The 13,793-nt window shown below is 63.4% G+C and overlaps 2 protein-coding genes across 3 annotated transcripts in view; one reads left to right on the forward strand and one right to left on the reverse strand.

Moving 5' to 3' along the window:
* Positions 1-3,389, reverse strand: part of ABCA2 (ATP binding cassette subfamily A member 2) — a 46,611-nt gene extending 43,222 nt beyond the window's left edge. For both annotated transcript variants that reach the window (XM_088527998.1, XM_088527997.1), the window contains exon 1: positions 3,312-3,389. In XM_088527998.1, the coding sequence (XP_088384124.1) occupies positions 3,312-3,377 (66 nt within the window). In that variant the 5' untranslated portion in view covers positions 3,378-3,389. The remainder of the gene's footprint in view (positions 1-3,311) is intronic.
* A 7,754-nt stretch (positions 3,390-11,143) lies between these two features.
* Positions 11,144-12,193, forward strand: FUT7 (fucosyltransferase 7). The gene has a single exon (XM_010220737.2). The coding sequence runs from the start codon at positions 11,150-11,152 to the stop codon at positions 12,176-12,178; it is 1,029 nt and encodes a 342-aa protein (XP_010219039.2). The 5' UTR covers positions 11,144-11,149; the 3' UTR covers positions 12,179-12,193.
* Positions 12,194-13,793: the final 1,600 nt, after the last annotated feature.

Below are 13,793 nucleotides of genomic sequence, written 5' to 3' on the forward strand. Positions count from 1 at the left end.
TGATAAGACGTAACCCAGGAAACTGGAGATGGCTTGAGAACATAGGCAACAGTATCTGGACATGATTACTATCCTGGTTGAATTGGATTGATTGTGGAAGCTTGGGTTGATTATCATTATGGTATTGATTGGTGTCTTTTGCGGCATGCCTATTTTGTCATGTATAATCCACTATGTATTGCATCAGCTACGACGCTCACAGAAACAAGGCAGTCACAATGTACGCTATCAACAGCTTGTTCAAAGTAGTGATATTTAGGATATTTAGATTAACATGGGGGGGGGGAGATGTAGGGTACGGCGCTCGGAAGATCTCGCGATGTACGGGAAGAATAGGGAACTAAGGCATATGCCATATTAGGTAAAGAGCAACGCTTATTGGCTATATAGGCATGCTTCCGCCTTCGCTACCTTTATAAGATCCAGCCTGCGTATATTAAACGCCATTTGCAGCATCCTCATATTGGTGTCTGTGCTCTCTGGCCCAGGCACGGGTGGGACGTGCCTGGCCGCCTCGGCGGACGGAGTCGATTGCCAATGTCAGGCAACAACAGGGGCACACAGCCCAGCCACAACCCACAATAAGGCCCACAGAGGTGGCTTTCTGAAGGTTGCCCAGCAGTTTAGTGGTGGAGAAAGGAGCTGGCCCCAGTTCTGGCCCCAGCCCAGCGCCCTGCCAGCCACCGGTGCTGCTGGAAAGCAGGGATTGGCACATGGGGGAGACCCTCCCCACGTCCCATCCCAGCACCGCCGGAGGGCACCGTGCTCGAGGGCTGTGCTCTGTGCCAAGCACCTGGCCACGATGCCGCCCGCCTGTCCGCTGGGGAGGGAGCACAAGCACCATGTGCCCTCTGCCAGCCGGGGGGGACCCGCGATCCCTGACCCGCTGCCAGGGAGGGACCCACCAAGGCAGGTGCAGAGAGGGCAGAGTTCTTGCGCTTACCCCTTCCAGGCTTCGGTGCCTCCAGCCTGACCTACCAAGCTGCAGCTGGCAGAGCCAGGCTCTCCCCACGGCAGGGCACGGGCAGACACCTGCAAGACGTTCCCTGCAGGATGAGCAGGGGCTGGCAAGGCCAGGGCTGAAGGGCTGGATGTCGGCACAGATCTGACTGTGCCCTGGCAGGCAAGCCTGCCTGGCGGCTCCACTCCCTGCCTGTGGGAATAGGGCAGAGCTCTCGGAGTCAGAGGGCTGCTGTGCGGGTGGCCAGCAAGGCGGGCGAACACCCGGAGCGCAGGGAGCTTGAACTGACCCCAGGGCTTGGGAGCAGCAGGAGAAAAAGGAAGCAGGAGATGGGCTCAGATGATGCCTGCCATGCACAGGCACGTCCTCAGGGTAGGACTGCACCAGGGCTTGCACCCGTGGACCATGGATCACCCTCTGCATGGAGCAGCAGCTCTCACCTCGACACCCAGCTTGCATTTTCTTCTTCCCTGCCACCTTCTACACACTCCACGCAACAGCAGCTTTGTGCAGGGCAGGGGACGCCAGTGGGGCAGCCTCCCTGTCGGATGCCATGCCCTGCTCCCCACCTCCAACCAGCAGGAATGAGACAGTGCCTGGCTTCACGTGCGGGCAGAGAGGCCTGGTCACCCTGCCCTCCTCCCTCCAGGCACCCAGTCTGGATGCAGCAGCTACTGCAGCGGCTTTGGGGGAGGCCTCACACCCACACGAGGTGGAAAGGGGCAGCAAGGACCAGGGAGAAAGACAGGGGACACAAGGAATATGCACCCGCAGGTTGCAAACCGCCTGCCGCGCCACCAAGCCTGGAGCAGCTGCCCAGGGGCCTCAGATGCCAGGGGCAGCCGGCAGGGCAGAAGACGCTGTGCCGGGCGCCTCGGTGCCGGTGCTGGGTACACGGTCCCTCCCGCAGCCGCCCAGCTCAGTGTGTGGTGAGGAACGGAGATGACTCAGCCCAAGAGCAGCTCTTCGCCCGCCTAAATGGGACAGAGGCTGCCGGCGCAGTGGGCACCTGCCCACAAGCCAGGCTCTGCCCGAGCTGCCCAGGCAGACTCCGCTGCTCCGGATACCAGGATGGAGCCAGGGCTGATGCTCCTGGGTGCTTCCTGCAAAGGACAGCGCACAGGATCAGGCCCACAGGATATTTGGGAGGGAGAAGAGAGAATCACCAGCTCCCGAGCAGCAGTTCCTACCCTCCCCCAGCCTCCAAAAATAACCAGCTCCCTGGGAGCCCGGCGCACCCATCCCCCCCGCCGGGCTGCCACCCATGCGGCTCCCAGGGCTCCGTCCCCATCCCCGGGATGGCCCTTCCCCGGCTCCGCAGCCGGGGCCCCTTCACCCGGCCGCCCAACACCTCCCTGTTCCTCACGCAAAGGCCAGGCACGGGCACCAGCAAAGGGGTCGAAGGACTCTGGGCACCCCTCAGCACCGTACCCCCTTCCCGATAGGGCCGCGCTGCTCCACTTGGATAACCCTTCGCAGCACAAGCTGGTTGGAAAAGGTGATGGAAGGGTTAAGTGAGTTCCGTGACCCCAGCGCTGTGCGCACCAACCTGCCACCTGCTCGCAGCCAGGTGCAAGGGAGAAAAACCAGCGCCTGTCCCTGCCCCGGCAAGCCCAGCTGGGGAGCCAGTGAGGGGAGCCCCAAGTTTCGCCTGCTCTTGCATCCAGAAAGCAGAGGCAGCTCCCTGCTCGCACAGGAAAGACGCAGCTCTGACCCAGATAGCATTCAGAAACCTATTCACATCCAACGACACCAAGCACTTGGGATGGCTCTGACACCCCAGAGGAGCCATGGCCCTCGGGACTAGAGCCCGGGGAGCGCTAGGGGACTGGGAAGCTGCTCCCCCCTGCAGGATTGGGACAGAGGGGCAGGCGCGGGGGCTGCCGCAGGCCTGGATTCCCGCAGCCGGCACCCACGGGCGCTCCAGCGGCCTCGGGGGCTCCCGCAGCGCCGGGAGCCGGGCGGGCAGGAGCTGCTGCCGACGGAGCCGCGGCCCCCGCGCGCGGCCACGGGCGCGAGGGGCATCCCCGGGCTCCTGCACGGCGGCCCACGCGCCGTTCACCGGCAGAAGGGCGGCGAAGAGGCGACGGGGCGCGAGGCAGCAAGCGAAAGCCGGAGATGGCGGCGGCTCCCGCGAGGCCGAGCCCCCCTGCCAAGGGCTCGGTCCCTGCTCCGGGGAAGGCGCCGGTGGCCGCCCCGGCTCGGGAGCGGCGGGATCGGGGCCGGGCTGGGGGTGCTGCCCTGTCCCTTCCCCGCGGAGCTCTGCTCGGCCTCTGCGGGCCCGCGGCCGCCAGGAGCCGCCCGCGCCGCCGCCGCAGCCCCGCACCCTGCCGGGCCCCGCGGCGCTCACCGGGCTGCGCCGCTTCAGCGTCACGTTCTTCCAGAGCAGGAGATGGAGCTGGTGCAGGAAGCCCATGGCGGAGCCGCCCGGCGCCGCCGCCGCGGGGCGCCCCCCGCACCGCCGCAGCGCCCGCGCCTCACCCGCCGCCCACCGCCATGGCCGGCGCGGCCCGCGCCGCCTTTGTCCGCAGAGGGCCCGGCGCGGCGCGGGCCTCCCCCGGCCCCGGCCCCACCGCCGTGCCCGGCCCTGCGCAACGCCGCCCCCCGCCCGGCCACCGGGGCCCGCCCGCCGCCGCCGCCGCCGCCGCCCCTTAAAGGCGCCGCGGGGCTGCGCTGGGCCTGGCCGGGCCGCACCTGCCCGCGCGGCGGCCGCGGGCCCCGCGCCTGCCCCGCTCCCTCCGGCCCGCGGCGACGCGGCCCTGCCCGGCTCGGGGCACTGAGGCAGCCCCGGGCGGCTGCCTCGCGGGCACGCGCTGCCCCGAGCCGTCCCTGCTGCCCCGGCCCCGCGCGGCGGCTGCTGCTGCTGCTGCCGGTTGTCGCGGCCCGCAGCTGCTCGGGGTGCCGCTCGGGGGCTTCTCGGATGGGGCAGGCAGGGGGTCGGGCTGCTGGTGCCTCAGCCTGCCCTGCTCATGGGGACAGCTGGACACCTCGGCTTGGGGACACGGCAAAGGTGGAGTCAGGGCTTGTCTGTGAGACGCTCGGGTGCTTCAGGGAGCACCGGGAACACGGACAGGTGTGAGGGGCCACTCAGATGTTTTCCCATCCTCTCCCGTGGCTCAGAGCTTGTGACCGCAGGGTCCAGGGGCCGTTTGTGGGACACCAGCTGAAGGCTGCCACCCCTCCTGCTGTGCACATCCCATGTCCCCTGCAGGCAACCCGCTGCCCACGAGGGCAAGGAAGAAGGGGGCAACAGGGCTGGGTGACCTGGAGTGGGAATGTCTTGGTGCCCGTGGTGGCTGTTGAAGGTGGCCCTCCAAGACCTGGAGGAGTAAGGAAACGAGCTTTGGGAAGGTGACATAAGAAGGCTGAGCAGGAGGGCGAGGTGGGCGCACAGGGCGGGCTCCAGCATGCCCCGCTCGCGGGGCCCTTCTCTGACCCATTTACTAGAGCTGCGGAGAGCTGATTTCCTGCCCGGGACAAAAGGTGACATGGGTGGTGGTGTCAGTGCGGGGGGTGGCTGCAGCTCTGCACGCAGCCTCCCCCAGCGCTCAGCTCCACACTCGCTGGCTGCAGCACCAAGAGCCCGGAGCAAGAGCATGTACCAGGCCACCAGCTCCGTGTTGTGCCAGGCTACCAGCTCCGGGGGCCTCAGCTCTGCATCAGCCCTGTCCCAGCTGCAGAACCTCAGTGCTCCTCCCAAGAAATGCAGGAGACTCGTGAGACAAGCAGCCCCTGGAGTGCCAGGGGAGCCGCCTGGCCTGAGGAAGAGGCGGCTCTGTGAGCTGGGCTGTGGTGCATGGCGAGGGGACACCCATGCAGCAAGGCTGGCACCGTGCTGCCCTGCGGCTGCCATGCGCCTCTGGGCACAGCCGTGCTGCCCGGCTCTCGGTGCGGGGACACGCGCGGTCCGAGCTGGCTGCGCCCAAGCTGGCTGCAGGAGCCAAGTGCTCCCCGTGCAGTGCTGCTCTTGTCAGGCTGCTCCTGCCTTGGGTAAAGAGTGGGGCACAGCAGTGCCACCCCCTGACTCTCTGCAGCTTTTAGTCTCTGCAGCCGTGGGGTGGTGAAGCAGCTGCAGAGCTGCTGCCCTGGCCCTCACCAGCTCTCATAAAATGCGCTATTGCCAGGTTTGGGGCGCTGGCACTTTGGTGGGCTTAGATTCCCCCTTGCCTCCCTGACTGAGACCAGCCCAAGCGCACACGGGCCAGGCGGGCTCTACAGCAGCGCTTCAGCTCACACCGAGGCTTGTGGTACCTGCTGACCCCCCCAGCACCCACGTTCCCAGGGATGGGTGTCTCCTGAAGCATCGGTGGAGGAGACGCTCCACAGGCAGCATCTGAGTGGCCCTCTCCTCTGCTTTAGCTGGGAGAAGACCGCATGCAGCCCCACAGGTTGTGTCTGGTGCCTCTCAGCTGTACATTTAGGCTGAGTTGGGACAGGAAGGCTGTGACCCCAAGGCTGGGCAGGTTGCTGCAGGTGACAGTAAGCACTGAACCAGCCCCAGTTTTTTCTCTGTCCATCCAACCACTCATCCATCCAACCCTTTTCTCCATCCCCACTCCCCCTGGCTTCCTCCCCAGCTATCTTTAACCACCTCTCTCTCTCGTTCCTTCTCTTCTGTTGCAGCTATGTTTAACCATCTTGGTCTCCATGCTTCTCCCATTGCTGAATTACAGTTGGGAGCTGCAAATAACTTACTCGGCTGTCCCAGCACCGAGTTTTGTTGCTAAGGGTGACTGCATTTCAATCACTGCTCTAGAACAGCTGCCCCAGCCCTAACAAAAGCTCCTGTTGTCCTGCAACAAAGTGCCATTATTCCAAAAACGTCTGGCCAAAGCATTGCACAGCCTATCTGCCAGGTGGGTTTAACCTCCTCAGGCAGCGGGCAGTGACCGAAGATGCAGGTTGTCCCCCCGCTCCCAGCTCTCCTGGGGGAACGCTGGGATGGAGAGGAACCGTGTCCTCCTAGCTCAGTGTCCTGGCAAGAGTGGCAGGTTCCCTGGGCCCGATTTGGCCAGTCCCTCGCGATGCTGCTCCTGCAGGGAAGGCCCCGGGTTGCTGGTGGTGGGGCTAGGAGGGCAGTGGGACCTCGTTGAGCTGAGGCAGGGACATGCCCAGGCTGGTACCTGCAGGAGAAACCCGGGGGCGGCTGCTCCGGGCTGCTCCGGGCTTGCTGGCATTTAGTCTGCTTTGATTTCCCAGTGCTACTTCATGACTTGAACGCTGCCAAGCTAAACTGAGCCATAGCAATTCAGAGAGTGGCCTGGCCAGCCCAGCATCCTCCATCCAGCAGAGGCTTTAGTTGCTCCCTGGGGAAGGACGAAAGACAGGTGTATATTATACCTCCTTTAGTACACTCCTGGCTTTTGGCTGTTCCAAAGGACCTGCAAGCCTTATAGGTCTCTCATCTATGAACTTCTCCATCTCCCCTTGGTGCCACACAAATATTGCTTCCAAGGCAAGAAGCCCCACAGATCTGCTGCCCAGTGCAGAAGCACCAGGCCAGCTCTGTGGCTGCCCGTTTGCTTTTGCCATTGCAGGAGGTGGGAGCAGAGCAAGTGTCACCCCTGGCTGGGCACTGACCTCCACCAGGCTGAGGTGCTGGGGCACAAAATCAGCAGAGATCAGAGATTCTCGGGACACAGAACTAAAAAGGCACAATGGAGCCAGTGAGCCCACCTGGGTCACCCAACCCAGACCAGAAAGCTCTTTATCAATGAATAAATAAATGAAAATAACCATCTGTCCTAAAGTAGACTGGACCTTCAGCTTAGAGGGATGCTGAGATGAAGATTGCCAGTGGGCCGTGTGTCGCGTGCTCTGAAGCAGCGCCTGCGACCCTGGTCTCTCACCTCCATCCCTCCTGCTGCCTCTTGGTCTGATTTTGCAGCTCCTCTTGCGCTTGGCACCATCACAAAGTCCCAAGAGAGTCAGGACAGGCTCAGCCCTGCTCCAGGGCTGCGGCTCTCTGAGCATCCCTTGCTGCAGCCGGGTGACTGTCCCGAGCGCTGGCCAGGCTCCTTGAGCCGTGCGGGGACATCCGCAGAGGGCAGCACCTCCCTGCCAGGGGAGCTGCATGCAGGGTGCCCACACCCACTGGCACACATGTTCTCCTCGCTGTTGGGACATCCTGCTGCAGCACCCAGGGTGACAGTGACACCCCAGGGTGACAATGACACTCCAGAGCAAGGGCCTTTCAGCAGCTCTGTCCCCTTGCTCCTCCTCCATCGGTCCTCCCGCAGCCCATGTGGCAATCTCGTGGCTGATGATGGCCTTGGCCAAGGTCAATGGCCCCAGGGCTCTGCTGGGGAATGGGGACAGCTATGGGGACAGTGACTGCAGCCCCAGCCAGCGCAGGGCGAGCCTGGGAGCGGCACCCTGCGGGCTGTGCGACTGTCCCTATCTGGGCTCTCAATCTGACAAGGATGAAATACAGCAGGGGGGCGAGAAAAGATAACAGGAAACCGGACTCTGAGCTTGCGGAGGAGAAAACTGCTGGTGGCCCCAGCGGGTGCCACTGAAACCGTGCAGCTTCCTTGCACGCCAGCCCAGCGCGGTGCCAGCTGGTGCATACAGCACCCATGGCACCATGGGGACAGGGCAGCCATGTCCTTGTGTGAGCAGCCCCTGGCCAGGCAGGCAGCTGAAGAGGCAGAGGGGAACAAGGGTGCGGGGAGGCTGCTGCTTGAGCACCCGAGATGCCCTGAAGCGTGCCAAGGGCACACAAGCACTTGCCCCTTCTGGGGACAGCACTGCCTGCTCTGGAGCAATCCCCCCTGCTGCAGTTTTCCTCTGCTGGGGCTCTGGGGAAGCCCTGACGCCCAGCAAGATGCAGGGGGGTGTGTGACGCCCTGCGGCAGTGGGCACCGGTGCTGCCCGGGCAGCAGAACCGCTTCCCGAGGCGGCAGGATCCCTCCCGGGCCGGGCATCTGCCCGCGCTGGGCACGGCGGAGTTGCCGGTGCCACATTAGCTGAGAACCCACTTTCAAGATGAGTCAGTGGGAGCTGCACGGAGGCTGGCATCCTGTTTTTGTAGAGGGGACACAGCGGTGAGGCCACCGGCAGCGCTCTGCCTGCGGCTTTCCCAGCATGTGCTTTCAGGGCACTTGGATGAAGCCGGGCTCACTACCTTCTTGGCATCGCCAAAGGAGAGAATCCCCCCAGGCCTCACCAAGGGCACAGGACAGGGCCAGGTGGAGGCACCGGGCTCATTTCGGCTCCTCTTCATGCCTGGCAGCTCAGCAATGGGGCAAAGCAAATGCCAGGGAAGCAGGTTGCAGTTTGAGCCAAACGGGCATCTTGATGCTTCCCCTGCTCCTGGGTGATTTTGAAACAAGCTGCATGTCCAAGGAGATCAGCACCAGAGCTGACAATCCTATCTGTAATAGCAATAATAGTAATACTAGTAACAGGAATAATAGTAGTAGTGATTTTTGGCACAGAAGATGCTAACACAGCTGCCCTGTAGGTTCAGGGTGGCTCAGCCTTCCTCCCATGGCCCTGGTTTGCACCGTTGCTCCTGCAGCCGGTCCTGGCACTGCTCCTGCATGCCCATGGGTGCTCAGGAGCAGGGCTCCATCCTGCTCTGCAGGGCTGGGTGGTCGAGGACAGGCTTGGGTGATGAAAGCAGCTGGTGTGGGCATGGCCCAAGCTGCGTGGCTCGTGAGCGGACACACTCTCCTTCCATGAACCAGGGAGGCCAGGAGGACTGCAGGGAGCTGCACACAGAACCGTCCTCAAACCACAAACCGGGCAAGGGCATCTCTACAAGATGCAACCTGGGCAGGACATGGGGGCTCCAGCTAATGGCTGGGAGAGGAGAGAGGCTCTGGGGAGAGGAGACGGGATCCAGGCAGGGTTTCAGCCCCAGCTGCTGGGAAAGGCCTTTGGGGAACCGAAACCCCACAAGTGACCACATTCATCGCTGCTCCAAGGAGAACTGAAGCTGTGGTCTGCCGGCAAGCCACGGGGAAGCACGAGGGGACAGGACAGGCGCCTGCACTGGGGGGCCTTTCCCATGGGTGCTCGGACGCTACGACGGGGCCTGGGCCCGGCCACAGGGTGGGCGCTCAGGGGCGCCCACGCAGCCGTGGAGCCAGCGGGTGCCCGGGCGACCCCACGACCTGGACGCAGCCAGCGGGCCCCCACCCTGCCCCGGTGCCCCCGGCACCGCCGCCGTTGCCACGGAAGTGCTCGGAAAGGGCTGTGCCAGCAGCCAAGCGCAGCAGGAAGGACCCGCTCGGAGGCCAGGAGGTAGCAAAACCGCAGAAAAGGGGAAGCATTCGAGTAACCCTGCCGGGCGCCGCCGGCCAGGCCGGCTCCCGAGGCTCCCGGACACACACTGCCGGGGCCACACGCGGCCGGGACGCACCGTGGAGGTTTCCCTGCTCCGGTAAGTGCGGACTGAGCCCACGCACCGGCACTGCCACCGCTGCGCTCCCACGTCGGGGTCCACAAGCTGGGAAAGGGGTCCGGACCTGGCACTGCTGGGAGGTCAGTCCTGCTGCGACCTGGGAGCTTTGCCCTCGCTGCAGCCCCTGAAACTGGAGCAAGGGGGCCTGGGGAGGAGGGAAAAGAGCACCCTGTGGCCTAAATTTGCACTCGGTGACCACATCCAGCTTGAAAAAAAGAGAGATCAGAACAGCGCAAGGCAAACAGAAAGCCCCTGGGTGCTCAGTGCCGTGGCCGTGATGGGTGCTCGATGTGCTGGTCTCTGCCTGCACCTGGCGCGGATAGTGCTAGAGCAGTCTGAGCCCTCCCTAGCCTCCTCTCCAGCTGACAGGCATTTTTCTAAAGCCTAAACATAGCTCCTGTACATTCACATGACCAGTGGTGAAGGCGAAGAAGAGATTTTTTCAGGCGAAGCTGACGCAGGTTGGGCACTGAAGCAGGGCGGCCGTTTCCACAAGGCTCCAATGCTGAGGCGGGAGCAGCATCGCGGCGGCCGGCAGGGTGGCTCGGGCCCGATGGCGCTTCCCAGGGGTTCCTGTACGAGGGAAACTGTCTCCGGTGCTGAACGTGCCCTCGCAGGCATGGAGCCCTGCCAGGAAGCCTGGCTGCCGTCTGGGCAAAAAGCGCAGTGGGGTGGGAAACAGCAGCGAAATGGTGCCAAAAGCCCCTGGGCTGGCAATGCTGAGCTCCCAGTGCTCCTGCAGCCTGCTTATTGCAGAGGCACGGGAAAAAGCCAGGACGTATCTGGCCATGTAGCCGCTAGGGAGCGGTGCTGCTGGATGGGCTCAGCCTGGCCCGCTCAGCGCCGTCGGGGCCGAGCTGCCTCCGTGGGGCTGCTCCCCATTTGAATGAGCACGCTGGACCCATGCCAGAAAGCAACAGCCCTAGCTGAGGGCGCGTGGGGACTGTGGCCGTGCGAGCAGAGGGGCGCGCGGGTGCCACGAGCCGGCGGGGTGGCACCAGCTGCTCTGCTCTTCTCCCTCTGCTTCGCTGCAGCAAGACCGGCAGCGCTGCTGTCCCAGGCACGTGAGGGTGCCGGAGCAGGGCTATTCCCGTCTGGGGAAAACTGAGGCAGGGAGCAAGTACCGAGGAAAGCAAGTACCATCACCCTCCCGTGTGATGAGGAGCGGGGCCAGCCCCTCACGGTGGGGTGTTGGGTGGCTCCCAGCGGTTCCTGCCTGTCTGCTCTGTGCAACAACGCGATGCAAAGTGCCTGGGCAGGAGGGTTGGGCCCCGCTTGTCGCACTGCTCCCTTGCATACCCTGAGCACCCAGCGGCGGCCTCGGCCACAGGGTGCAAAACTGACTTTGGTGGCAGCAGGAACTGGTGGAGGAGGTCGGGTGAGTCCTGCTGGGCCTGGGGTGTCCATCCTGGTAGCCAGCCTGGAAGCCCCTTTTTGCCCCTCCTTTATCTCCCTGTCACAGTGCATGTCCACTTGGTGCATGCAGTCTCCAGGGATTGCATGTCCTCTCCATCATTGCTGGCTTTGAGACCCCTCAGCAGGATTTTAGTTTTGGGGGAACCACAGAGGACCCCTTTCTCCATCCCCTCCAACCCTGGCACCTTCCTGCTCCCCACCTGCTGGGCCCTGTGTGCAGCCTGGCTCCTGCCAAGCAAGCTGAGCTGATGTCCTCTCTTGGCGACTCCTCTGTGCTACAGGTGTGGGGTCTTGGGTTGCAAGGAGGTGACGAACAGCCCAGCCAGCAACCCACCAGCATGCCCAAAACACCCCAAGCATCAATGTTGACATGGCCACCCCGGAGCCTGCCCAGCGTGAAGGTGCTAATCACCATTGGGTTATTCATAACCATGCTCTGGAACCTCAAGTACGTTCTTAACTTGTCTGACATCTTCAGTAGAGCCCCCAGGCACACTAAGCCTCTGATGATCCTGGTCTGGGAATGGCCCTCCAAGCAGGCTCCAAACATCAGCACGGATGTCTGCAGAGACCTCTACAACATCATGGACTGCTGGCTCACCATGGATCGCAGGCTGTTCAGCCTGGCAGACGTGGTGGTGTTCCACCATGACACTCTCCAGAAGAACAGGGACAAGCTCCCAAAGGAGAAGCCTCCTGGGCAGAACTGGCTGTGGGTCTCCTTGGAGTCCCCCACAAACACTAAAGCTTTAGCAGGATGGAAACAAACCTTCAACTGGGTCATGACCTACAGACAAGACTCAGACATCTTCATGCCCTATGGCAAGCTTGTGCCCAACCGGTCAGCAATGGTGAACATCCCCAATAAGACCAGCTTGGTGACCTGGGTCATCAGCAATTATCACAGGTCTCAGAAAAGAGCAGCGGTCTACAGAAACCTCTCCAGGTACCTCCATGTGGACATATACGGGAAGGCAAACAAAAAGCCACTTTGCAAGGACTGCCTCCTGCCAACCACGTCCAAGTCCAAGTTCTACCTTGCCTTTGAGAACTCCATCCACCGGGACTACATCACCGAGAAGGTCTGGAGGAACTCCCTGATGGCTGGAACTGTGCCGGTGGTGCTTGGCCCACCCCGGGCCAACTACGAGCAGTTTGTTCCTGCAGACTCTTTCATCCACGTGGACGACTTTCAGTCCCTGGCAGAGCTGGCCACCTTCCTGAAGACCATGAATGCCAGTCGGTACCGGCAGTTCTTTGCGTGGCAGAAGAGGTACAGCGTGAAGCTCTACGTGGACTGGAGGGAGCGCATCTGTATGATTTGCACCAAGTACGCCAGCCTGCGCCAGGGTCACGTGTATCCTGACCTGGAGAGCTGGTTCAAAGCCTAGCACGGGGCTGGCACGTGCTGAGGACAGTCAGCATGGAGACAACACAGATGTGGGGAAGAGTGGGGCACCCTCCTGTGAACCAGGTCACGACGGGCCCCAGGAGCCCTGGCCTCCCATCCCAGCCCTACTATTGCCACATAGCGAGATCTTGAGCAACGGAGTGTGAGCTGAGTTATTGCAAAATGTGACTATGCCCCAGCCCAGCCCCGTCCTCACCTACCTCGTCACAGTGTTGGGGATCACAGAAAGGAGCTTTGGAAATAAATCATGTGCTCCAGAGGCTCTGCCTGCCGCCTGGGACCCGGGCTGGCCCGAGGCCCCGGTGGGGACGGTGTGAGGAATGGGCCAAGGCTCCCCCAGGCTGTAACCGCTCTGTGGCTCCCCAACACCTTGTGCTGGGCAGGAAAGGGCCCGTGAGAGAGGCCTTGAGCTGCGGCCGAGGCAGCCCGTCCTTGCAGGGGTGCTCAGCCCCACGCAGCCGGGCAGGGCAGGCTCCCGCACCCCCGCACGCGTCCTCGGTGCCGGCAGCCCCTGCCAGGGCCGCCCCAGCGGCCTCGTCGCGGGCGCCGCTGCGCTGGGGAGGATGTGGGCAGAGCAGAGGCGGCGAGCGGGCAGGACACCGGATGCTCTCACAATCACGGCCTGCTCAGTGCGCGGCAAGTCAGAGAGAGACGGCTGCGGTTTCTCGCTCCCCTTTGGTGCACGCTGCTCCGGCAGGAAGCCGTCGAGGCCGGTGTCACCCCACGCCACACGCGGACATCCCAGTGCACACACACATGTCCTGCATTGGGCTGCATCTATACCCTGCACCATGGGTGCCCAGAGCACCCCGTGCCACCCACAGCCCCTGTGCCACACACACGTCGCGCCACGTGCATCCTGCACTGTGGCACCCCGTGCCACCCACAGCCCGTGCCGCACACATCCTGCCCTGAGGGCACCCTGCACACGCTCAGCACTGCATGCGCTTGGCACCCTGTGCCACCCATTGCACCCAGTGCCATGCACATCCCGGGCACCGCACAGGTCCCGCACCATGGGCACCCTGCACCCTCTGCACTGCACACGCCTGGCACCCGCTGCACCGCGGGCACCCTGCACGGCGGGTGCTCTGTGCCACCCACACCCCCTGCACCGCATACACACCCTGTGCCACATCCTGCCCCGTGGGTGCCCTGCCTCACACACACCCTGCGCCGTGGGCACAGGGGGCCTCCAGGAAACACCTGTCCTGGCCAGAGGTGGCTGAGCAGGGGGCAGATGTGAGGGTGGCGACAGCACCTGGCGCGGGGACCCGAATGCTCAGCCGCTGCCATGCTTGGTGCAGGGCACCCCCGTGCCTGGCTTGCCAGGGGCCTCTGCTCCTCCATGCCCTTAATGACTTTTTATTTGGCCTCGCTTCAGGTCCAGGGACAGCCCAAGGCCTCTGCACCCGTGCAGGAGCAGGGCTGGGGGACGGCAGCCCATGCACCAAGGAGCCCTGCTGGGAGCCATCACCCCGGCTGCTCTCTCCTTCCAGTGGACAACACAGCGCCAGGCCGTACCAGGCACCCACGGGTGCTCCCAAGCCCACCCCACTCCTGGAACCGGAGGTTTCCCCTCACCCTGGCCAGCA

The sequence above is a fragment of the Tinamus guttatus genome, unplaced genomic scaffold (assembly GCF_059628265.1).
Source record: "Tinamus guttatus ecotype Peru unplaced genomic scaffold, ASM5962826v1 Tinamus_guttatus_pri_ptg000297l, whole genome shotgun sequence".
NCBI classification, from domain to species: Eukaryota; Metazoa; Chordata; class Aves; order Tinamiformes; family Tinamidae; genus Tinamus; species Tinamus guttatus.